At 41.3% G+C, this 24,366-nt stretch overlaps 1 protein-coding gene across 2 annotated transcripts in view; it reads right to left on the bottom strand.

The window, feature by feature from the left end:
- KIAA0930 (KIAA0930 ortholog) overlaps positions 1-24,366 on the bottom strand; it is a 76,998-nt gene that overhangs the window by 30,997 nt on the left and 21,635 nt on the right. For both annotated transcript variants that reach the window (XM_065672868.1, XM_065672874.1), the window contains exon 2: positions 7,231-7,379. In XM_065672868.1, coding sequence (XP_065528940.1) covers positions 7,231-7,379 — 149 coding nt within the window. The remainder of the gene's footprint in view (positions 1-7,230; positions 7,380-24,366) is intronic.

The raw sequence follows: 24,366 nt of genomic DNA, 5'->3' as shown, positions 1-24,366 counted from the left end.
CCAAACTACTTAGATCCTGCACTGCCTTCAGTATTTCTTCACTGAATTCTCACTCCATTAATATATAAGTTTACCTCTCAGTATTAATCACATTAAAATCAATCACAGCTCTTACAAAAGTAATCAACAGGAAATCCTACCAGACGCATTCCGTTTTCTTCTTTTCAATGAGCTCTCTGGATCAGAAAGTAACAAAATCTTTGAAAACAAGGATTTAACAAGCTTACACATCTAAGTGTTTCCAGTATCTGCATACTGTACATGAAGAAGCAATATGAAGAACAAGTAAATTATAAGATTGAGAAAAGCTAATGGGACCCACAAAATACTTCAACCAGCCATAATTGAATTTACTAAGGTGAAAAGAACCCAAAAAGCCTAGTTCCATCTTTGCAACTCTATCAATTGCAGAGGAGGTATAAAAAATTAAAAATAAGAAAAATGCAAGTTGTTCAAATTACAGGAACAGTCTGCATGTTTGATGATGCTCATCAGACAAATGAGGGGAAAGCAATAACATGCAAACCATAAAATACACAGGGTGAGGAAACAGATTTCCTCCAGCGCAGCTCTGGCACCAAGAAAGCCATTTTAACTGTGGCTAAGCAAGACAAGGATGAGAGTTAAAACATGCTGATCAGTATCAGCAAAGCAAGAAATCACTGTATTTGAGTTATTGACAATGTAATTCTAGCTGCCACCTGACACTTTGTACTCCATGAATTGCATCAGCTTTGATTCCCCAATTCAAATACTCCATGAATCTGCTAAACTGGAGAAGGCTCAAGGGAAACCTTATATCCAGGTCTTCCAGTACCTAAAAGGGCTACAACAGGAAATCTGGAGAGGGACTTTTTACAAGGGCATCTAGTGACAGGACAAGGGGGAATGACTTTAAGATGACAGTGGGAAGATTTAGATTAGATATTAGGAAAAAATTCTTTACTGTAAGGGTGCTGAGGCACTGGAATGGGCTGCCCAAGGAAGATGTGAATGCTCCATCCCTGGCAGTGCTCAAGGCCAGGTTGGACAGAGCTTTGGGTGAGATGGCTTAGTGTGAGGTGTCCCTGCCCATGGCAAGGGGCTGGAACTGGATCAGCTTTAATGTTCCTTCAAGCCCTGTGATTCTAAATCAGCTTTCAAAAACTGAAAATGCAGATACGTATCTGAACACTTAAGCATTACCAAGCATGGCACCAGACCACAGAGTAGCCAATATTTTCAGGTGTTACAGGTTGCTCACCGTTACCTTATTCCTGTAATATTATTTCCCAACCTTTCTGAAGTCCCCCTTAGAAATACACAAGTGCCTGAAGCAACACATAGCGTGCCTCCTGCAGAATACAGTTAGCAAAATAAGGAAAGGCATGCTACATAAGCAACAAGGGCAGCAGACAATAACAGCAGACAAAGACATAGGAGAAATAAGATTACAAAATGTTAATAAATCATTGTGTTTCAAACCATCCCTTTTGAATGTGGAAATGTATAAATTGGGTTACTGACCAGAAAACACAGGGGGGGACAACTGGTGGATAGACTAGACATTTAAATTCTAATTACTGGTGTTATTAGAGATTTGATTGCAATATTCCAGAGCTTCAATTCAATTGCATATTAATTTCTACATTGAAACCAGACATTTTCATATCCTTAATAAACAAGCTGACACTGCCTGTAACCCAAAGATCAAACACACAAAGTGCTGTGCTGACTGATTAGGCTTTAGGGAGCTCCAGGCTGACACTTTTACCTTTTCAAGGGTGCAAAGCCCAGCCTAGCAGTGCTCTTCTGTCCCTCAAGCCTCAGTGACTCAGATATGCTGCATTTGCGATACTGAATTATTCATTACAGTTCTATCAGATGGGGAAACTGGGTCTGGGCTTCTTCCCAACAAAGTTCTCTCTGCTGCAGACGACAGAGCACCTCAGCCACATGACTCTGGGCTGCCATGTTTCACTGCAATTCATATCAAATTCGCTTCTGATCCTGGCTTTCTTGTCAGTGTATCTGACTGCTTAAAAAGCATTCTTCAGAGACTGGAAGCAATAAAAGGCACTCCATTAAAAATACCCCTACATCCCACACCCCCTTCCTGAGTCAGGAGTCTACCAACTGTGACATCGTGAGGATATTTCAGCTGCTTGCTCACTTTGCCTTAGCCACAGATTTACTTTGGAAATAGGACAGAATACAAAATCATCTCCATTCTGAATGCTCATTAGCCTGCCAGGTATGTCACAAGCATATTCCAAGTCACAGAGAGACCCATTTCTGTTTGGGCAGAGATGTTCTTGTCACACCTGCAGCAGTATTTTTCTCTTCACTTTTGCCAGGCAGTCTGACAGAGCACACACAGGAAATGGAGACAGTCTTGCAAAAACTGCACTGTGAGCAGAGGCTGTCAAGTATCAGCTCCTTTATGTTCATGTACTTAAAAAACCAAACATCAGCAAAATAGCATGAGAAAGCACAGGAATTTCTGAGGATAATTGTAAAAGAAGAGCCAAATCTGCATTTAAGATGTTGAGCTCCTTACAGAAAAATCATAATATCAATCTGATAATGCCAGTGTTCCTTTTTCATTCTCCAAATGAGAGCAATGTTGATGGATAGGAGAATGCAGCAGGGGTCAGTCTCTTCTCCCAATTAGCCAGTGATAGGACAAGAGGTAACAGCCTCAAGTTGTGCCAGGGGAGGTTTATATTGGACATTAGGAAACATTTCTTCACCAAAAGGGTGCTCAGGCATTGGAACAGGCTGCCCAGGGCAGTGGTGGAGTCACAGTCCCTGGAAGCGCTCACAAACCATGTAACATGAGGCCCTTAGTGACACTTGTTAGTGGTGGACTTGATAGTGCTGGGGTAATGGTTGGACTTGATGGTCTTAAAGGTCTTTTCCAACCCAGCTGATTCTATGATTCTACGTTGCTCTTCTGAAGAAGAAGCCACTGTTCCTACTTACTGCAACACCTCCACAAACTTAGCACAACAGAAGAGTTGAGGCAGAACAGCTGTCTTTCTGTACTGACTTGCACATGTTGCAATCACTGTTTGTTCCCACATACTCTTTGTGTAAAAGGAGAGATGTCATTTGGCAAAACGATTCATTTTTGGGCTGTTTATTTCGCTGCTGCATTCAGATAGCGACATGGAACCCCCACTGAACTGCACCGAACAGTTCTGGAGACATCCTGTTTGCTTACAATGGATAAACAAACAAACAAAAAATAGCACTGCTCTGAAAGGTACAACAGGAACAGCAATGTAAGATTTTATAAACTTCCATTTCTGCTGGATGCTGAGTTCAGGTTTTCAAATCTTCCAGCCAGACAGATGGTGACAGCCAATTAGAGATTCGGCTATGAAAATCCTGCGATTTTCAGTGGGAGTCCCGTGCCTGAAGTCATTTAGCTTTGGAAACTAACTGATCTCCCACCACAGCCAATATTTGTTGTGTCACAGGTTCAGATGCACATAAACATGTAAACCATGGCTCCTGTTCAGTTCCGATTTTGAAGCTGCAGCCACAACATCAGTAGCCTAAGCTTTTTGAAGACTTAGCAGCCTGAATGACTACCCCATGCATTTGGCAGAGCTACTCTTCCATGCTGAAGAAAACAGGACCTACTCCAAAATCCAGACAAGCTCAGAATACATACCAACTGTGTCTTACATTTATCTTTTTTCACTGCTTTGCCCTATAAACACAGCACCCTTTTCAGGTGACAAAGCACAATGCAAGGCTGAATGGCTTAATACAACCTTGCTCTGCTGGCCTGTCACTAAGGTTTTACTTTAGTTTCCCTACTTGGCAGTTCTCTCTGTTAACACCATACTAGTACCTTCCACAGTCCCATAAGAGTGTAACGCTTCTCTACAGAAAGATCCAAAGCTTGCAGTTCTAACAAAGCATATGCCTGTTACACTGGAAGGAGCCAGAGATACTAGATCTTGATTTGAAAATCAGAATCCCAAGTCCAGCCACTTTAACCTTATAAAGCTGTAGGTTTTAGCAATGTACAGGACCCTTTGTAAGTGGGGATTAGGGCTTACATTTTCTAGTAGGTCCCATTAGCTGGTGTGTGAGGCAGCAGCAAAGAGGTTTCTTGAGTCTTGACATAACAGTGCATACAGAGCAACGAGTCAAAGCAATTCCACCTTAAAAAGACTACTAAATCCCTTAAGTAGAGCTATGCTCCACCAGTGCCCTGCCTGCAGAGGTCCTGACAGATAGGGACTGTGATTTTGCTTAAAGACATTGACAGAAGAAGTTTTGTTGAAACCTGGCAAACAAAAAAAAAAAAACAACCTGCAAGAGTGTTAATTGTGACATGCCAAAGAGACACCGAGTTGAATGCGCTCCTCTGGGATCCAAGAATCTGTGTAATGGATACAGCCCAGAATACAAGATGGCAGTTCTGCCCTTGCACAGACCATATTAAAAGATTAATTGCTATTTCACCCATACATGCACGTTTTAGAAATCAGTAGGGTGGAAAGGAGAAGCAAATGGAAAGACCAGTGAGTGCATGAAGTAGATCACTTAAAAGGCCCTTTAAAATAAAAGGCATGATGATAGAGAAGCTTACCATCATCACCTACTGCTAGAGCAAATGAGATTTATTACTTCAGGCAGTTGTGACTAAGCTGCATCCAAAGCACTGTCATTCAGACAAAATTGAACAAAACCTCTAAAGTTGAGCCTATCAGGTTTTTTGCTGCTTATCTTCTATTACACTTCAACTTAAAATCAAATGTTATTGCTGATGCTCTTCAGCTCAGTAAGCACAATAAAAACACTACAAGCAGGCATGACTTTCAATCACACAGGACAGCCATCAAAACCTGAAAAGTGTTTGATAAATTGGCACTTGACTCTCACTGAGATGAATCATTACACCATGGGATGTAAATGATGCAAACATGCGCATGAGCTCTTCATCTCAGAAAACAAATATCATCATTGTCAGCATCCAGATAAACAGCCCCTCCCCACTCAATCCAGTTTTGTTGTTGTTGTCACCAGTCCCACAGATTACTGTGCTCAAAGCGGTGCGGATCTTATTTTCATGCACATAAACTAACGCTCTGAGACGTCATAGCACAACGATTCAACTCATGCATCTCTGCCAGACTTCAGTCAACTGACAATTGCCAGGCAAATGCAAAGCACATATATAGTATTTATGGAAGAACTACAATGAACTTGCTTTGCATATATTCAAGCTACAGAAAGACCTACTTCCATGGTTACCTAATATTCAACCTCTGCATGGCCCATGGAAAAATAATCACCAGACTGTTTGGCACAGCCTGGGCACAAGGCAGGAGCCAACATTCAAGAAAGAATGTCCAAAACTACAAAGTAAAATAAAACCTGTCCAGTCGTAATTCCAAAATATAGGAGTGGTTGTTTAGTGTCTTGCTGCACAGGACAAAAATTAGATACAGGCTCAAAAATTAGATACAAGAGGAGTTTTAGCAGCGAGCTAAAAATCAAACAGGAGGAGATCCGCACAGATACTGAAGAATCACCAAACTATGAAGTTTCACAAAGCAGCTGAACTACTTCAAAGCCACAGGAAAGGTCCATTTCTCAGAAGCTGAGCAAAATGCACAGTCAGGGGGGAATTATAGAATACTGTGTGTGCTATAAGGCACACACACCCACCCACCCCCCCCATCTTAGCTGTTATAGCAAGCAATTCACTAAAGCTGATTTTGTAATAACTGCCACTTACAAAACCACCTTACAAATTAAGATTATTTATGATGGTTTTAGGAGGTTTAAATAAAGCTCTGAGAACAAATACAAGGGTTTATTTCACTGTCCATGAGAGGTTCAAACACTTTGATTAATAAGGAAAACAGAGATTGATCACAGTCTGTGAATCAATTTAAAAGACAAGGCTTCCTCTGAGGTTCACCTTCCTTTTGGGGAAGGACAAGAGGTTAAACAACCCATACTTTTATTAGGCTGAACAAAGCCACAGTATTGTTTGATGTGAAACGGGAATGCTTTTATAGTCATTTAAATAACAGTTAGGATAAAAAGTCCCTCCAAAAGTCTTAAAACTCCAAGTATGCTGGCTGAAGTCTGCTAAACAATCTGCCACAGAAAGAACAGTATTGTGCCATCTTCTCCTTAGTGGCTGTCATGATCGAACTTGGATGAGTGGGAGAACAGTGAAGATAATTCTGCCCATTTCTGTATCAACAACAAAAAATATTGGAAAAATCTTCTGGGACCATTTTCTTAAGGGAGCTGACAGCTATGGCACTACATTTAAACCCAGAGAACACTGGTACACCTAGTTAAAAATACCATCACATGCACCAGGGGCAAACATCTGTGATTCTACAACACTGTAAATTATTTACATGTGTCGAGAAGTTAAATCACAGTCTTTAACTCCATTTATCTTCCTGCTTTTGATCCTCTGCAGCCATCTCCTTAATTCCCAATAAAACCGTTATTTCTCACTTCCATTTTCCCCAGCTAAGAAACCCGCAATGAAATGCTGAAAAGTTTCTCAAATCTCTAATGGGAAAATACCTGTGCAGCAGTACTAGGCTACCTTATCACATTTTCAAGAATACTTCTACGAGAGTGGATATTGTCTTAAGTATAGATTCTATGATTATGAGAATACATTTGTTTCTTTACTGTTTGTTACTACTGTATCCCACCTACAGGAGGCTGCACGCATTCTGCTACTGAATACACAATGAACACAATAGGTGTTCATTCCTGATATTCTCATCTCTCAGGCAGGGCCTTTCAATTTGTAAAATATCATAACTGAATAGCAAACCAAAAATCAGCATGGATGCCCTCCCTTTCCCCATAAATGTGGGCTGACCAATATAAAAGCTTGCCCAAAAAAGCATGTGAACTCAATCTCCTCAAGCCTGTGATAGTGAAGCTTATTTATACTGCTGATACTTCACAGTGCAGTGTATGTTTTCACACATACTTGACTCACAGTGCAATATATGCACTGTGAAGTATATGCATATACCACTACAAAGTATATGCATACATTGCATATTCTTCACAGCATTAACCACAGTACTTCTCTGTGAGCCAATTCTGCATAACCTGTGTTGGGCAGAGCTGGAGATTCCTTATCCTTGGTTTGTAGTTCCTTCAGATGTGTCAGGTACTCCAGACCACCAAATCCCATGTTAACTTAAATTCCCCAGGTTAAAGTATGTCATCACTCACCTTTTTCCCCTCTGTACTATCCCCAGTGACATAGGACAGTTTTCGACGGACATAGAAGAGCATGTCATCTTGCCGAGGGGCCCATTTCTCCATAAAATACGTTGAAAACATCCAAGTCCAGAACACAATACGGTCATCTTTGAAACACCCTAAAAAGCATAAAAAGAAAGGAGAAATGAGTTGTGGAATTAGCATGTCACATTTGATTGTGCTCAACATGACACACAAAGTCTTTGCTACACATGGTGCAGCCAAGCCCAAATATAGCAGAAATACCCTTGCACAGCTCAAAGCTTCTCTACAGTGTACAGCATAGCTGTCATTCTGCATGAACCCACAGCCTGTCTTTGGCTGTTCTCAACCAAAACCACCGTCTGGCAACCAACCTGCCCCTCTGCTCAACAGACACAATCAGGGATCACGACTGTGGGGCTATGCCTGTGCCACAGAGAAGGACAAGACCAACACACTGAGTAAGAATACACCAAAAAAGCACTCGAGTAATTTCAAAGACTTGTAATGCCAACATGTACTCCAGATAATGATGTGAAGCCATCAGCTGCCAAGAGGTCTATTATATGCTATATAGCCAATACATAGCATATGTTGGCTATATAGCCAATCTTTCAGAAACTACCTTACTTACACCAATGCACGGAAACAAGAACATACCTATACAGGTGAGACTGTAATTTACCTTCTCTCTGAGAAAGGGCAAACCCCAGCTTCTCCTCAAGGAACTGAGGAGTTCTGAATTCCAATTAAACAAGAAAAAGCAGTGAGAGACGGGGAAAAACAGGAGAGGAAGATGCAACAAAGTCTTGTTCAAGGAGACAAATTACATCAGCAATAGCTTGGCCGTTGGCTTCTTGCCAGGAAAAGGAGGTGACATCACACTTGGTGAAGCTCTTCAAAACACTTCACTGCAATAAAAGAGCAGAAAGTTCTGCATCGCTTCTGTGCCATAATGTTTGTACACTGTTAAAGAGCAAAATTTATAAAGGCAAGAAGAGATGCCACTACTGTGCCTGGTGACAAGGGAGTTGATTTTCTCCACTGCTCCTCAGTCCTACTGGAGCCTCACTTGATGGAGTAATTGCATCCTCTCTTCAAAGCCCTGCTGAGAGATAACTGCGGCTGTTAGAGTTTAGCTGTCCTAAAACCTGCAAAGAAACAGACTAGAAGTACCACCTGTATTTCTGAGACACAGCAAAACCCTGAAATGGATGATGGGTGGCAGCATTATGTACAAGACAGCAAAACCAGTGGGGGGGGGGTTATGTACACACGTGCAGCTTACAACCTGTCCTTCAGAACATCTATCCTTTACAGTGGTTTATCTCCCTAAAAGCTATACATCAGCTGCCAGACTGGTACACACATCACTCACCAGCTCTCAGCTACCATTCAGGTTGGTGTGTTTCCCTCCCAGCACTACACTGCATATAAGAGATATATTCTGCAGAGAAAAGAATCTTGCATGAGGCAGAAGTGACATTTATTTACAGCGGTATCTGGGTTAAGCTTTAGAAGACTTTTTCCAGTCAACTGCCAAGAAAGCTGACACATACTGTAACAGTGAACACAATTTTTCTTAGACACTGGTGGCTAACTTCGGGGCTTCATAAAGCAATCAATCTTCTAATCCACAAGTGTAACTCAGCACATTTTCCACTTCACTGTGTGCGCAATATTTGCCAGACAAATCTTTCTTCCAATCTTTAATTACTGTGGTGGGCAGGAAATTAGACTTTCAAATTTTTCAGCAGACAAATGGGTGATTGAAATCAAAATCTTGGGTCTCTCCAACTAAAGCCAAAAGCAATATTGAAAACAATATGAAATTCCACTGATCGGCCAAGTACAGAATACATTAATCGACATCAAGTAGGATAGTATTTGAAAACATGTATATAGCTGATTATATTTAAAAACAAAATAAAATGAAAAGGCTGAGAAAGAACAGAAAAAGGCCAAGGCAGTTAGTTCCTATGCAGGTTAATTCCAGGCCATGCTGAAATTGCTTTATTTGCATGGCTGCAGTGAAGTCATCTCTATTACTTAAGGCGCAATAAAACATAATGTGCAATCGTGAATAAAATCTGCAATGCATTTAAGTACTACCAAGTTTTTCCAGCAGAGAAAGGGAATGAAGCACTGGAGAGATGAGATATGGGATGGCAGGCACTTGCACCATCTGAACCACTCCTTTGGGCATGGGTGAACAGGTCTGTATGGCAAACAGCTACGTCTGAGAGCTTACCACATAACAGTGGATTCAAATGTGTTCAGACTCCCAAAACCAAGCTGAGAAAAGACAGTTTTATCATCAGTCGGTATATTCACAGATACCCCAAGAAGAGAAAAACAACTATGAAGATTTAAGACTATACTGCTGACACAAGGATGAAAGGCTCTAGCACATCTGCAGGTTGGAAATCTGAATTTGATTCCTAAGCATTCAAAGTCACGAAGTTGAGGAGCAGCCCCCTCAGTTGGAATGGTGAAGGTAAAAATCCCTACAGCTGTAAAGATAGAGCTCAGCTTGGTTAAGAAGTTTCATGTGGTACCAGTGACAGCCAAGGACATGAAAACCCAGTCCCATTGCTATATTTAGCCAAGAGTAGAAAACAGGGCATGCGTTCATCATGATTCATTAATGGTCTCAAAGAAACTTATTAAATCTCATGAGGTTTGAGTACCTGAGTTCCCAGCCTTAATTAAATGAGGGAGGAGGAAAGGGGCAGACAGGATTGCCCTGAGTTCATCTGGAGTTCTAGTGTTCAGAAGTACACCCCTTTGGTTTTCCTTCAGAAATGAGTAAACAAAAGCCTATCTGAGCCACTCCTAAACTTATGTAAGAATGTTTGTTTGTTTGGGGCAGGGGGGGAGGGAGGGGGAGGAATAGTTTTTCCCTTATAAAGCAAAAATCATTAAGTTATCTCAATCCACCATAATAATAATACAAGCATTAAGCCCCTTCTAGATTCTGGCATTTCCCGCAAAGATCTGAAAAGCTGTCACACGAGCTGCTTACACTATCAGAGAAGTTTTATGCAATAAAGCAGAGAAGTTCATGTGCTCTTCTGAACTATTTATGGGTGCTTACAACAGAGCATTGCTACATTCAGGAGAACAGCAGAATGGGGTAAAGTACCAGGACTCTGGGTGCTTTTACCCTTGCTAGGGAATGCAGGACAAACTAATCCAATGTATTAAACATTAACCTAAACAGAAAACCAGGGGACAGAAGTGCTGCAGCAGTGAAGCTACTTCAGCTCTGCAGCACAATGCAGAAGAAAAAAAAACCCTGAAAACCGTTATAGCAAAGTTGGATGGCCATCAGTTCAAAACCCCACCTGCAACAGAGGAGATGTAAAATCACCGTCCAAGCTTCAGGGATGATTGCAGACATTGCTGTAATTAAAACCAGCCTGAGGATGTTCTAACTGTTCCGACTGCAGTGGCTAAAGAACTTTTCCTGAAGCCAAAAAGAGCCAAGTCACTGCAACACAGTTGCTTTTATTAAATTTTAGTAGCAGCAGGAAGGATGAGGAACAGCCTTTAAAATCTACTATTAAAGAGCATTAACTTGGAAAGGAGACAAGAAAATCTGTAATTGTAATGCAGACTTCCTAAAACTTGAGGGGGGGAAAATATATTCCAATTTCAAGCCAAAAACTGTCAGATCCGGTACGTCCAACCCAAGCTTGCCTTCAACTACTAGATCTCCAGAAGCACAGCATACCCTTATAGTTATTTTGGTGGTTTACAGCATCTCACTGGAAGCTTTCCAGCTTTGCCAGGAAGAAACCTGGAAACTGCTTTTAAAGTTGTTTTGGGTAATGGTTTTGAAACTGTCAGGCTAACAGTCCAACAGACTAAACTTACTCTTTTTCAATAAACAGAAGAAAGCACAAAGCCTTAATTTCTCAGCATTTACCAGAGCACCCTGTTGAGGGGGCTCAGCTGCACTCAAGATAGTAGGGGGAACAGTTCTGTCCCCATTACATGCCTCCCACCAAAGAATCATATAATCACAGAATAGTTAGGGTTGGAAAGGACCTCAAGATCATCTAGTTCCAACCCCCCTGCCATGGGCAGGGACACCTCACACTAAACCATCCCACCCAAGGCTTCATCCAACCTGGCCTTGAACACCACCAGGGATGGAGCACTCACAACCTCCCTGGGCAACCAATTCCAGCGCCTCACCACCCTAACAGGAAAGAATTTCCTCCTCATATCCAGTCTAAACTTCCCCTGTTTAAGTTTTAACCCATTACCCATTAAGAAGTGGACACAGCCCACAGTTGGATTGCTGATGACCTTAACCCTCTGCTATTATTCTCCATACTACTTCTATCCACCTGGCAAGGGCTGAGATCAAAAACCAAAGCAAATTTTTCATAGCCTGGACAATCATGAGTTGGCAGCAGCTTTCTATGACATTGGTCCATCGCTGTTTGAATAACACTCAGAAGAGGTGCATGCACACACATACTCTCCTGTCAAGTTGGAAGGCCCTTAATGAAACCCGGCACTTACAAGCTCTTCAGTATTTGGGGAGACTTTTAAAAATGTTAAAATTTTTTTTTTTTTTGCCAGAGGAGAATTTAAGCCTTCTGCAACAGCAGAATTAGACGATATTTGCAAAAGAATCAAATTCCATCTATAACTGAGAGCTTGTTGCAAGTCAGCCTCCTGAAAACACTCCTCCCCTAGCAAATTCTGCTGCTAAATAATAAAATAGAATTAAGACTTCAGACTATAAATCTTCATACACTAAAAGTTGATTATATAATTATGAGACCTTTGTCATGAATAAATCCTAATTACAACAACTTACTGTAATGATTCATTTACATGGATTTTATCCTCATTAGAAGCAAGATATATGCCAGCTGCTGTGTAATAAATATCTTTCTTTTTACCTATTAGTTTTCTATTCAGCATTCATTTCAGGGAACTGACACCAGATCCACATAAGAAGTTGTGATTATTATTATTTTTTTCATTAATGCTTTTCAAAGTATCAGTGGACAAAGAGAAGTGTCAGCATATTATTTTGCTTGAGAGAAATAGGAGAAAAGATTTTCCACTTGGTGGATAATCATTTTTTCAGCATGTACCACTTGGAGATTAGAAGAACAATAATTTCAGCTAGACACGGGTATAAGGCTTGCATGACTTGTTTTTCCTCCTGTAGCCTGCCATGAGCTACTCTTAACCATGAAACGTCGTAAAACTCATTTTATCCAATTCTGCCACAGTGCATTCATCTGTAAAATGAGAATCCTTAGATGTTTAGGGGTTAATTAAATGCTTATTAAGTTTTTCAGTCCCAGCATGGAAAGCAAACTACAGTTCTAAGTGACGTGCACTATGTTTAATTTTTTAGTTTAGCCAAGTATTCTGCAAGTACAAGATGAGAAGTGCTTCACATAGATTAAAGCTGCCTTTGATATTATAAAGTTATAATTATGACTGTATAAAACCAGAACGGGTGTCCTCTGTCCAATGATAGTTGCCAGCTATCCAGATCATTAGAAATCTAAAGTTGTCTTCTTGCCATGCCCACATAAAAGAACAGTATTTAATCCTTTTAGTTTGACCTCATACAAACACAGGACTTTGCCAAACTCTCTGAAGTTCACAAACTCTCTGAAGTTCAACCAACAATTTGAGAGCAGGCAACATGGAGGGAATGCATTCCCAAATGAGTAACCTCTAGAGCACATCCTCACAGCATGTTCCTCTCTTAAAAATATTGAGGCTGGGAAAGGAACACCACCGCTGAAGCTAGCTGTAATGACACAGCACAGTGATAAGTGTGCTTTTGAAAGCAAGTCCTAAATCTGTCAGAAAAGACAACATATACTTTCAACATAAGTTTTTCTGGCAGAACTCTAGCTAGAAAAGAAAGCTATCATGGTAACAGCAGCAACAGGGGCAAGACAGATGCCACAGATTAAAGACCCTGCTCTGCCACAGACAAAACCCTCTTCTCCTTACCCTAGAATGGAGGTAACTATCCTCCTACCCCATCAAGTGTTGCATCTACACATCCATTAACATAATATGAAGAGGATAAGAATATAATTAAAGATGAGAGAATAATTTAATAACAAATACAGCACATGCTTCTTTAATAACAGACAGCAATTTAAAAAGAAGATAAACAGAATCTCATTTGAATTGGAACAAAGAAGAGTTGAAATCAGATAGAAATGTTGTTGCTCTTCCCTTTCTTTCCATGAGCATTTTAAGAATATGTCCTCTAGCATGCTTTCAAACTTGCACACATACATTAGACTTTTCTAAAGCAATATAACTGATTTGAACTTTGGCTTCATAACGTATCTATAAAGGAGCAGACAAAATTTGTGCTTCAAGCATTAAGCCATCAATATTAAAAGGCTGAGGAAAATATCATCCAATTACTCTTATAGCTGCTGTGCCATATTTACTCATTAGCCAATAAATGATATTGCCTCTCTTGTATTTCTCACCTTCTCTAAGCAGGACTAAAAGGTAGGCATCACTGAGATCCCCAGAATCATGATGCAGTTTCAGTACACACCCTAAATTTCAAGCCTGTTCTCACCAGATAGCTGGTTCAAAGGCCAAAAATAACATGAGCCAGAAGCTGGTACTTGCATCAAAGACAAATGCCATCCTCTGTGTGGAGAAGGAAAGATAAACACATTTCTATGTTCAGGAATAGACTGTAGTAATATAGTCTTCCATGAAGGCCTGTGAATAATTCCTGCGAATGAATCCATGAAATAATAAGTGCAAAATACCTGGGACTCAGAGAAACTGACCTCATTTTCAACTGATAACTTCCATTTCCTAAACCACAGAAATGACTCATTGCTGTCTGAACAGAAGTTGTGCTTAAGCCTTATGATGAACAGGTAATGAGTGCAGGAAATAGGTAACAAGTGGTATCCCTCAGGAGTTGGTGTTGGGACCTATCTTTGTTGGTGGGACAGTGGGATTGAGGCACCCTCAGCAAGTTTGCCAATAACATTAAGCTGTGTAGTGTGGCTGATATGCTGGAGGGAAGGAATGCCATACAGAAGGACCCTGACATGCTCGAGAGATGGCCAATGCCAACCTCAGGAAGTTCAACCAAGCCAAGGGCAAGGTCCCCCACAAGGCTGGGGCAATCCCAGGCACAGCTATAGGTGGGGCAGAGAACAGATTCAGAGCAGCCCTGCGGAGAAGGGCTTAGGGGTGTTGGTCAATGAGAAAATGAACATGAGCCGGCTTTAGTGTGCGCTCACGGCCCAGAAAGCCAACCGTATCCTGGGCTGCATCAAAAGGAGCGCGACCAACAGGTCAAAGGAGGTGATCCTGCCCCTCTACTCTGCTCTCATGAGAGCTCACTTGGAGTATTGCATACGGTTCTGGTGTCCTCAACATAAGAAGGACATGGAACTTTTGGAACAAGTCCAGAGGAGGACACAAGGATGATCAGGGGGCTGGAGCACCTCTTGTACGAAGACAGGCTGAGGAAATTGGGGCTGTTCAGCCTGAAGAAGGCTGTGTGGAGATCTCATAGCAGCCTTCCAGTATCTGAAGGGGGCCCACAAGGATGCTAGAGAGGGACTCTTCATCAGAAACTGTAGCAATAGGACAAGGGGTAATGGGTTTAAACTTAAACAGGGGAAGTTCAGGATAGGTATGAGAAAGAAGTTCTTTAATGTGAGGGTGGTCTGGCACTGGCATAGGTTGCCCAAAAAAGTGGTGAATGCTCCATCCCTGACAGTGCTCAAGACCAGGCTGGACAGAGCCTTGGAAGACATGGTCTACAGTGAGGCATCCCTGCCCATGGCAGGGCTTTGGAACTAGATGATCTTAAGTTCCTTTCCAATCATAACTACTCTGTGATTCTATGAAATGAACAAGAGTGGATAAAATGCAGCTCTGTTCTAAAGATCACAGTTTATCCTAACCTGTAACAGGTTCCCTCCTATACCTCAGAGCTTTAACTTTGAAACTCTTGCAAATGTCAAGCCACAGTTATAGCAATACAGCTTCACAGTCCATACTTGTAAAGCACCTGTCAATCACATCACATCACCTCCCTATCCCCTGCTTGCAAAGTGATGGAATTATATCACTGTGGGAAAGAGAAAGAAAATGCCACAACATCAAACCTGTTGATTAAAGGACTAAAGTATAACCTTCAGGTATGTTTGACGTTCACTACTGATGGCTCTCCACTATCCCATGCTCCTTCTGATCCTTCAGGCTGTCCCCAGCCCAAATACAGGAAAATTTCAGTTATATAATTAGATACAGAGTTTGCCTAGATCATAAAGTTTTCTCTTTTATCCACATAGGCTATTCAATCACAGTCAAGGCTGGTGCATCAAGGAATATCCATCACAGAGATGGCTTTTAGGAGATATAGATTCCCTGCACCATAACCATACCCCTGCCTAACCACCTGCTTTTTCACTGGATGGAGCAGATTAGTGCCATAACTGTTACGAGAGAAGGCTTTGCTTTCAATATAGCACAACTTCCAAACATCTAAACGAGAGCCACTTCACAGTTTATCTTTGTCACCATGATTTACTACCTTCTTCAACACAGCATGTATGTCAACTACAACCAGTTTCCTGTCTTCCTGGAAAATACAAAATAGCTCATTTATATTGCAGCATCACTTCAGGTATCATAAACATGCTCCTCCTTTCTGCCTAGGAGAGAAAATTCATGCAAATTAAACTTGCCTGCGGCTGTTAGGAGTGCATATTCTTCCCAACTACAAACCATCCATTAATAACTTTGATGCCACAAAATGTGCCTTAACAAAACATCCAATAGAATGGAGACAAATAGGAATCAGACAACAAAATTTACATCCATCTATCACTTAGTTTAAAGTTCCTTCTTTTGTGACGGGTCTGCAGAAATTAGTATAAGGTGTATTATACACAGAAGACATTTCTAACATTGACCACGTTTGCTCAAATTCCGACAGCAAGAAAAAACAAGGCTAACACCTGAAGATGAAAGTGACCAACTCCTTCTAGGTTACAAAAATTTCTAAAGAAATTCAAATGTTTCAAGATGAATATCATGTAATAATGCACTCCTATCAGTGAAACCAAAGATACTACTTTTTCATGCTAGCATTAGAGAGTGTTTGCCCTCTTGTCAGCAGTATAAAAATACTAGCTGTTAATATGAAAAACAACATAAACCACCAACTCTCCATGTGGAGCATTTGCTTACTGAAGACCAGAAATACTTGCCAATGAAGCTTAATACTACTAATAATAAATAATAATAAAGATATCTTGACCCTGAAAAGCTCATAAGAAAATACTATTATGGAAATACATGAAGGATGAAATCTGAGAACTGCCATTCCAACTGATGCCCAGCAGAACATGGAATACCACATCTTTTTTTCTAACAGGGACCATGAGCCTCAAAAAGTGAGAGTCAGTTCATAACAAGCAGGTATGGGATACCCTTCTGCACAACCAGGTCTTATCATAATGCCTAGCAGCTGGAGTTTGTGCTGCACCTTAAAACATGAAGATTTTTGTCCTTTCTAGAACACTGAAGTTACCCTAATTCACCTCAATAACTTGGGGGGAAAAAAATCATCTTAAGAATACAGGAATTCCTCTTTGCAAGTCTCCAAATCCTCAGGCTCAATTAATAAATTTTGATATCAAGGAGTGGTATAGTTTTGGTTGGTTTTTTTGGGGGGTGGAGGTTGTTTTGTCGGGGGTGTTTTTTTTTTTTATATTTCATAGCATGCAGAACTAATTTTGATGAGGATAATAATAGAAAAAGTGACACTGCTCATGTCAAAACTTTATCTTTGCCACTTTGGGGAAGAAAACACATTGCAACTCAGCCAGCTAGAGTGTTCCTAGAGCAAGATGAAATCCCTCTTGCAGCTTAGCATAGGAAACGAGCATATTGTTATAGAAATGAATGAGCAATACCAGCACCTGGTTACTAAAAGCAGGTGATAAATTTTCAGGACAATGATCATGGACAAACACAACAAGTTTTAGTGTACAGCCAAAATATCCTCCAGGTGGTTTTGCTACAGATACCCATTTCTGTATTGATAAAAGTGAATGTAAGGCTCTGAAAGACAATAAAATGCACTTATGGGAAATGGCAGTATTTTAAAAATACATCTAACTGAGAAATTCAGCTCCCATTTCCAAACAACTGTGAGCACCTAAGTGTAAGTTTCATGGAAAGTCAAAAGACTTCAGTTTCTAAATGCCACTTTATCATGCAACATTATTGTTGTTATTTTTTCCCTCTGCTCTATTCCCTTGGGTTTATTTCAAAATTCCCACTGTATGTCTCCTTTTCCATGAGAAGACACACAAGTAGAAAAAAATTCAGGATATCCAAACAGCTAACTAAAAGACAGTAGATAAATGCATAGAATCTTTTAAAACCTGGATATATTTCACACACAGAATCTGGAAATTAATACTTTCTCCCCTTCCAAAGCCTTGAATTTCTCCATGAAGTATGAGTTATTTTAAGCTTTTTTCCATAAAAAGAACATATTTTTTTCCCTTTTTAAATGCAAACAAAAGCATCTGGGATGAAAATTAAGAACTAAACTGAGAAAAGGAAAAGGTTACTGGAAATGCTAACAAATCTACTGAGCCAAGACAAAGCCACCACAAATGACACCAGATTTTTCAAGCTTCCATCGTTACTGGAATTGGTATAAGTTCTAGCCCTGTTCTAATAACTACATACTTAAAATATACGTCTGTTAAGAACACAAGCAAAAAAAAAAAAAAACCTGTTTGAATGTATTACATTAAAAACATCTGCTTTGCCTATAAAACAAGAATTTTAAATGGACTGTGACTTGTTGCAAGTGCACACTGAGACTGGAAGTGATGACTGAATGGTAAATACGTATATCAAGAGACCAAACTAGAGTTAAGAAGTCTTGAATGTATTAGGAAACTTAATGCAAAAGACACACATGAAATAGCTCTTCCAGTCAATACAGGGGTATTTCTTTAAAAAAAGGCATTCACAAGTAGCAAGCAGTAAAAAGAGAGAGATATAAACATCCTGGTAGAACAGGATTATGTCTTGTATTTTTACATCCATGTATTTCAGGAGAAAAGAAGGAGGGCAGCTTTAAAGCTAACAGGTAACTTAAGTCAGCAGTTACAATTTTGCTCTCCAATGCTAATGAAAGACCACACCAATCCCCTTTCAGATGCTAACCTTCAAAAACTTACTTTCTCATTAAAACCAACCCCATAGAAGGAAAGAAGCAAGAGCACTTCACAGCAATAGGTGGCACAAAGAAAGGCTGCCATCACAGCCAGGACTGCATTGCTCACAGATGCAGTGCTCTGGCTTTGGCTTCTGTTGCAGGCTATTTTGCCTGCCCTGGGAAGCTGCCCAGTTTCTTCTAGGGAGTAAGGGATGCTTTCTCTTGAAGCTTTGCTTCTCCAAGTTGGAAAAAAAAACCCACCACAAAACAGATACAGCTTTTTTTTTTTTTTTTTTTAATTTTATTTAAGTCTTTGTACTTCGAGCCACCTCTGAATTCACTGCTAGTATAATAATGCATGCAATGAAAGCTGTGCTGGCTGAAAAAAGCAAGATGAAACAGAAACATGCCCCATCCCTACTAAGAGTCCTACTTGTAAAATTTAAGATATTATTTCAAGGCCTTATCCAGCTCTTTTTATTCCACACTTGCACAGATGCCAGTAACTGCACAACATGCCAACAAGGTCAGGCGTGTGTATGTGGCAATGCCTGCATGCTCTGCCACTGACTATGGGGATGTGCTAATACTGTATCCCATTTGTGGCATAACAGTAATACATGCCAGCTCTTCATAATCTGAATATCTTAAAATTCCTTCTCCTCAGGCTGCAAAGATAAAATAGGATATAATTCCACACTTTTTTCTTTCTCCATTTTTCATTTCTACTTGTGAGACTGGTCCAGAACCAAATTTCCTTTCCAAACTTACTATGCATAACTGCTCTGGTATCTAAACCCTACCGAGATTTCATCAAACACTACTTGAATGTTACCTGGGCCAACTTCAAAAAAATACGAAGCAGAGTATGAATATCATGGTGACATCAACGAGCAGGGAACTGACAGGGAAGAGTCCTCAACACAAGCCTATTTGCCAAGTAGCCAAAGTAGATTACACAGCGCACAGTATGATAGAGATGTTGATAAGTTGCCCTAGAAACAGCATAACATACCCTCAGTGAAAGAGGCAAGACAGGGTACAACAGAAACAGTAAAAAGGAAGGGGAACATGACTCATCTAATGGCTTCTAAGCCCACTTAGTTGTTTCTCTCCCCATAAAGCCCAGATTTATGGGCACCATCACAAAGTGAAAAGCACATTCATTTACCCTCCGTGCATACTGACATCTCTAGTATTTGTATCATCTGAGATCATGAACCAAACCTCAAAAGTTCCTGCATGTTTGGGGGAAATATGGACTCTACTATCAGGCTTTGAATGCCATTTTGACACAAATATTTCTGACTATGTGGAAGGAATGCATTTCTTGAGTTAATTTTCTTAGCCAAACACCACTGAGATTCAGAATGTGTGAAAGACTAAAGCAATAAGAAAAAAGGGGGGAATTTAGTATTGAAACCCCATAAATACTGTCCTGGGTTTACCAGGAGCCGTTTTGCTCCTTCTTAGTAGCTGGTGCAAGCTCTGTGTTTTGACTTCCAGCCTGGGCAGAGAGCTGATAACACCGATTGTTTTTAATTGTTGCTAAGTAATGTTTATTCTGGCCAAGGGGTCTGTGAGTCTCATGCTCTGCTGGGGACAAGGGGAGGCGGGGAGGAAGCAGAGACAGGACACCTGACCCAAGCTAGCCAAAGAGGTATTCCATACCACAGCACGCCATGCCCAGGGAGGTAACTGGGAGTTACCCAGAAGGGCACACTCTCTCTTCGGGGGGGTCGAACTCGTTCGGCGGTGGTATCGTATTTTCTTGTTATTTTCTCTTATCAATATTATCATTGGCAGTAGCAGCAGTGGTTTGTGTTATACCTTAGTTACTGGGCTGTTCTTATCTCAACCCGTGGGAGTTACATTCTCCTGATTCTCCGCCCCATCTCTCCGGGAGTGGGGACGGTCGGGGGGGGGGGGGGGGGGAGTGGACGAGCTGTGTGGATTGGTTTAAACCACGACAAATACATAATTATTTCACAGCATTTTAACATAGCTCAGAAATGCCAGGCACTTCCCTGAAAGACATGTGCTGAGCAGCCAAGAGAAATGAAATATTTCTGGTTTCACTAACAATGACTCCAATCACCAGAAGCAAGTCTGGTGAAACAAGAACTTCATTCCATTACGGAAAACACCTAAGCTAATATAGTTGAGTGAGAAGCTGGTGTTTTGGGCACATACTCCTTTTCTTTGTTCCAATTGCCTTATGATAGAGTTGGGATAAACAGCTTCTGATCTGCTATAAGGTAGAAGGGGGGGGGGAAGTCACCACTGAGATGCAGAACTCATGCTTCACAAATTAAAAACCTCAATTCATATTTACTCTTCCATCCAACTTTCTTTTGTGTAGGAGATTTGACATCTTGATACCTTTGACATACGCATTTCTTTCTGCGGGAACAAAAATCACAGTGTATCAGCTGTCAAGCCATCAAGATGACTAACGCTCACATCAATGCCACATCACTATTGTTGTCCTGTTTAAGCACTAAAAGCATTTGTCAGAAATTTTCTGTCAAATTAAAATACAGAAAAGAAAATAGCAGAAATCATTGTGAAAGAGAATTCCCAGCTGGAGAAAGAAAAATAAAAATAAATCACGAGTTAATTACAAAATTATCTCTCCTCTAAATATTAACATGGATGACTGTAATACCTGGAATAAATAAGTAGTTATTCCTGAACCTGATGTGTCAGGATGATAAATTGCCAGGAAGAAGACACTTCCATATGTTAGAATTTTGTACAGTTAGATGAAGCTCTTGACTAAATGTGTAATCAAAAAAAAGTGAGAGAAAACACACAGCCTTTCTCTAGCACAGCGCTTGCTGAAAACAGCCTAATGCCCTATTTGGTTCACAAAGTTTCTCTTGGGGTGAACTAAAGTTCAAACCCTGGACACTACTACAAGTAGCCTGAGGATACAAGGGAATACATGAAAGTATCACCTTTCCCCCATGGATGCACACAAGACAACTCCAAATACACTTAACGTATTTTCTGTTGGGAAAAATTCAAAGGATGTCATCTGTGGCTGATGGCTCCTTCTTCCACCACAAATCTTGTCCCCACTCTTGGAGTGGGGACAGCAGAACAGGTGTTGAATTCACACCTCTACAGTGGCAGGTCAGATTATTAACATGAGCTAACATTGAATTCTCTTTTTTTCAATCTGCCCAGCTGGGAGCACTCCAGGAACAGACCCAGTGACTGTTCTGCAACTTCTGCTGTGGTGGCAATCATCTCTAGCAGACAGCAGGATGGGCACAGCTGGGGCCTGCAGCCTCTCAAACCCTCTCAGCATGAGTCTGTTGATCATCTATCAGTCTTTTCACATTAATTCCAGGTATTTGTTCTTTAAAAGCCAAAGCCAGTAATCTCACAGATATGTACTGCTTACAGGGCAGAACTGCCTTTTAGAGCTCATGCAAAAGACAGCAAATTAAAGGCACTAAAGTAATAATTAGACTCAATACTACAACAGCAAGAAAAACTGAGATCCTAGTTTAATGTTTATCCAGAAAACAGCTGTAGATGTGCCAAGAAATCCATAAAAGGGTCTGTAACCTGGCTGCAGCCAAGCAAGCATTGATTTTAAGGAAATCCATACCTATACTGTGCTATAAAGCAGTGTAGTTACAAATTCAGAAAGCCATCCCACAGCATCAGTGAAATCTTAACACATTTCGGGCTTATTATCAATCAAATTATCTGGAGAGAATCAGAATGGGAAGAAGTTGTCCCCTCTCTCTTAACAAAAGAGAGAAAGCAAACAGCCCTCCTTCCTCCACTTGAGTCTGGAAAGGTGAGCTTCATTCTTCCTTTTCATTAGCTTCAGAAACTAGAGAACCTCTTGGAGGTAAAAAGAAAGGAGATCAGCAGAAAATACCACTACAGAGAAGCAGATACTGAGGAAGTCAAAGGGTTTTCTTACATTGCTCCACCCAGCAGCATAAGGACTGTCTGAAAAAGCAGAAATCCTGAACAAAAAAGCGTATCAATTGTGTTTTCTTCAGCCTTCAGGTTATTTTCAGTGCCACCTCAACCCATCTTCTCCTCTTTGAGATGAAATTCTTTTACTCATCCCCTAGACATTACACCAGAAGACCTGCCAGGTCTCTCCAGCTTCACAGAACTCCACAAAGAATGGCCATGCACTTCCATGTTTGAGTATGCAGGTTCCTCTCAGGTGTATACATCTACCTGTCACCAAAGATTTTCTAGTGTTTTGCCTGAGCAGTCAGGAATGATACAGCGTCATATGATGTCATCTACATCTTTCTCTGTTTAGGATGCCAATCCTCCCTATCGTTGTGTTCAAAGTATCATGCATGCTTGTGCTCTTCACACTAATGGCACAACTGTTTCAAAACCTGAGATAAACTCACATAACAAGCCTTGTAAACAACTGAATGAAATCCCTGTAGAAAGATATATGACACAACAATAAGTTCTGCAAAAATTATTAAAGTCAACATATGCACTGAACAAAAAACTTCTTATAAAGGCATCATGTCCCTTTCACCACCCAATTCTTACAAAATACTTTATGCTAAGGTAAGAGAGGGGATAGGGAAACAAAGCACGTAACCTGCTTAAAACCTGCCCAGGGCCCCAGAAGCCCTGCGAGCGGCAGCTGCGCTGCAGCACCAGGGACAGCGCCCGGCGGTCGGGCCCCTGCCGCGACGCTCCCGCCTCCCCGGCCCCGGGATAACTGCCGGCCACGGAAACGGCTCCAACTGCTCCCGGCATCGGGATAAGGGCCGGGCATGGAAACAGCTCCAGTTCCCCCCGACACCGGGGTAAGGGCCGGGCACGGAAACGGCCACAGTTCCCCCCAGCACCGTGAATAATGGCCCCCACTCCTCCCAGCGTTCAGGACAGCCCCCCAGCCAGGGAAACTGAGCTCAACTCAAAAAGAACCCAGGAAGCACACGAGCTTGATGCAATGTCCAAGGACACTGGTTATGTAGACTCTCTGAATACATCACAGAGCTTGAAAAGCCCTATGTTTTCTGAAGTGAAAATAACAATTCCAACCTGCACATGTTGACTTTAATCCATATATTAATTTCAATTAACAACTGTACAAGCAAACTGGGTTATCAGGGATAATGCATTGTATGTCATACCCTTTCACAGATGTTGCAGCATTTTACAGACCTTGTGAAGAAGAAACACACCCATGCCACGGGGTTGGAAAGAGATGTTTAAGATGATCCCTTCTGACCCAAACCATTCCATGATTCTGTGACACCTGAAAACCTGGTTTTGTCCCAAATCTGAACCACAGCACCATGCAGGCTGTGATGATAAGGGCTAACTGAGCCAAACTCAATACAAAGGCCTATCTGCTCAAATGACCCATGTGACATCTAGGCCACAGATCTCCAATATAAGCACAAGCCGTGCCAAGCCAGGCCAGCAAAGGTCCTCCAAACACTCAGGTGAGAGGCTCCTGCCTTCATCAACTGCCTGAAGCAGATGACCTACATGTGGCAGGGGACACTGGTTCAGAGCCACAAGACAGTCCACTCAGCCCATCCCAAAAGTGTCAGAGCCTCCTCTGGTCACCAGTGGAACCTGGAACAGGAACACTCCCCTACTCCTTCCTCCTACAGCAAGCACAGGACATAAACAAGAACAAGAAGCACAGCTACCATGCTGCTGGTCCCTATTTGGGCTGTCATCCTGCCCACCACCACCAACTCATCACTCATTCACAGAATCACCTAGGTTGGAAAAGACCTTTAAGATCATCAAGTCCAACGGTTACCTCAGCACTAAAGTCCACCACTAAACCATGTCCTTAAGCGCCTCGTCTATACAGTTTTTGAACACTGCCAGGGATGGTGATTCCACCACTGCCCTGGGCA

Source organism: Lathamus discolor, chromosome 1 (assembly GCF_037157495.1).
Source record: "Lathamus discolor isolate bLatDis1 chromosome 1, bLatDis1.hap1, whole genome shotgun sequence".
In the NCBI taxonomy this organism is placed as follows: domain Eukaryota; kingdom Metazoa; phylum Chordata; class Aves; order Psittaciformes; family Psittacidae; genus Lathamus; species Lathamus discolor.
This window is presented reverse-complemented; position numbering and strand designations above follow the sequence as displayed.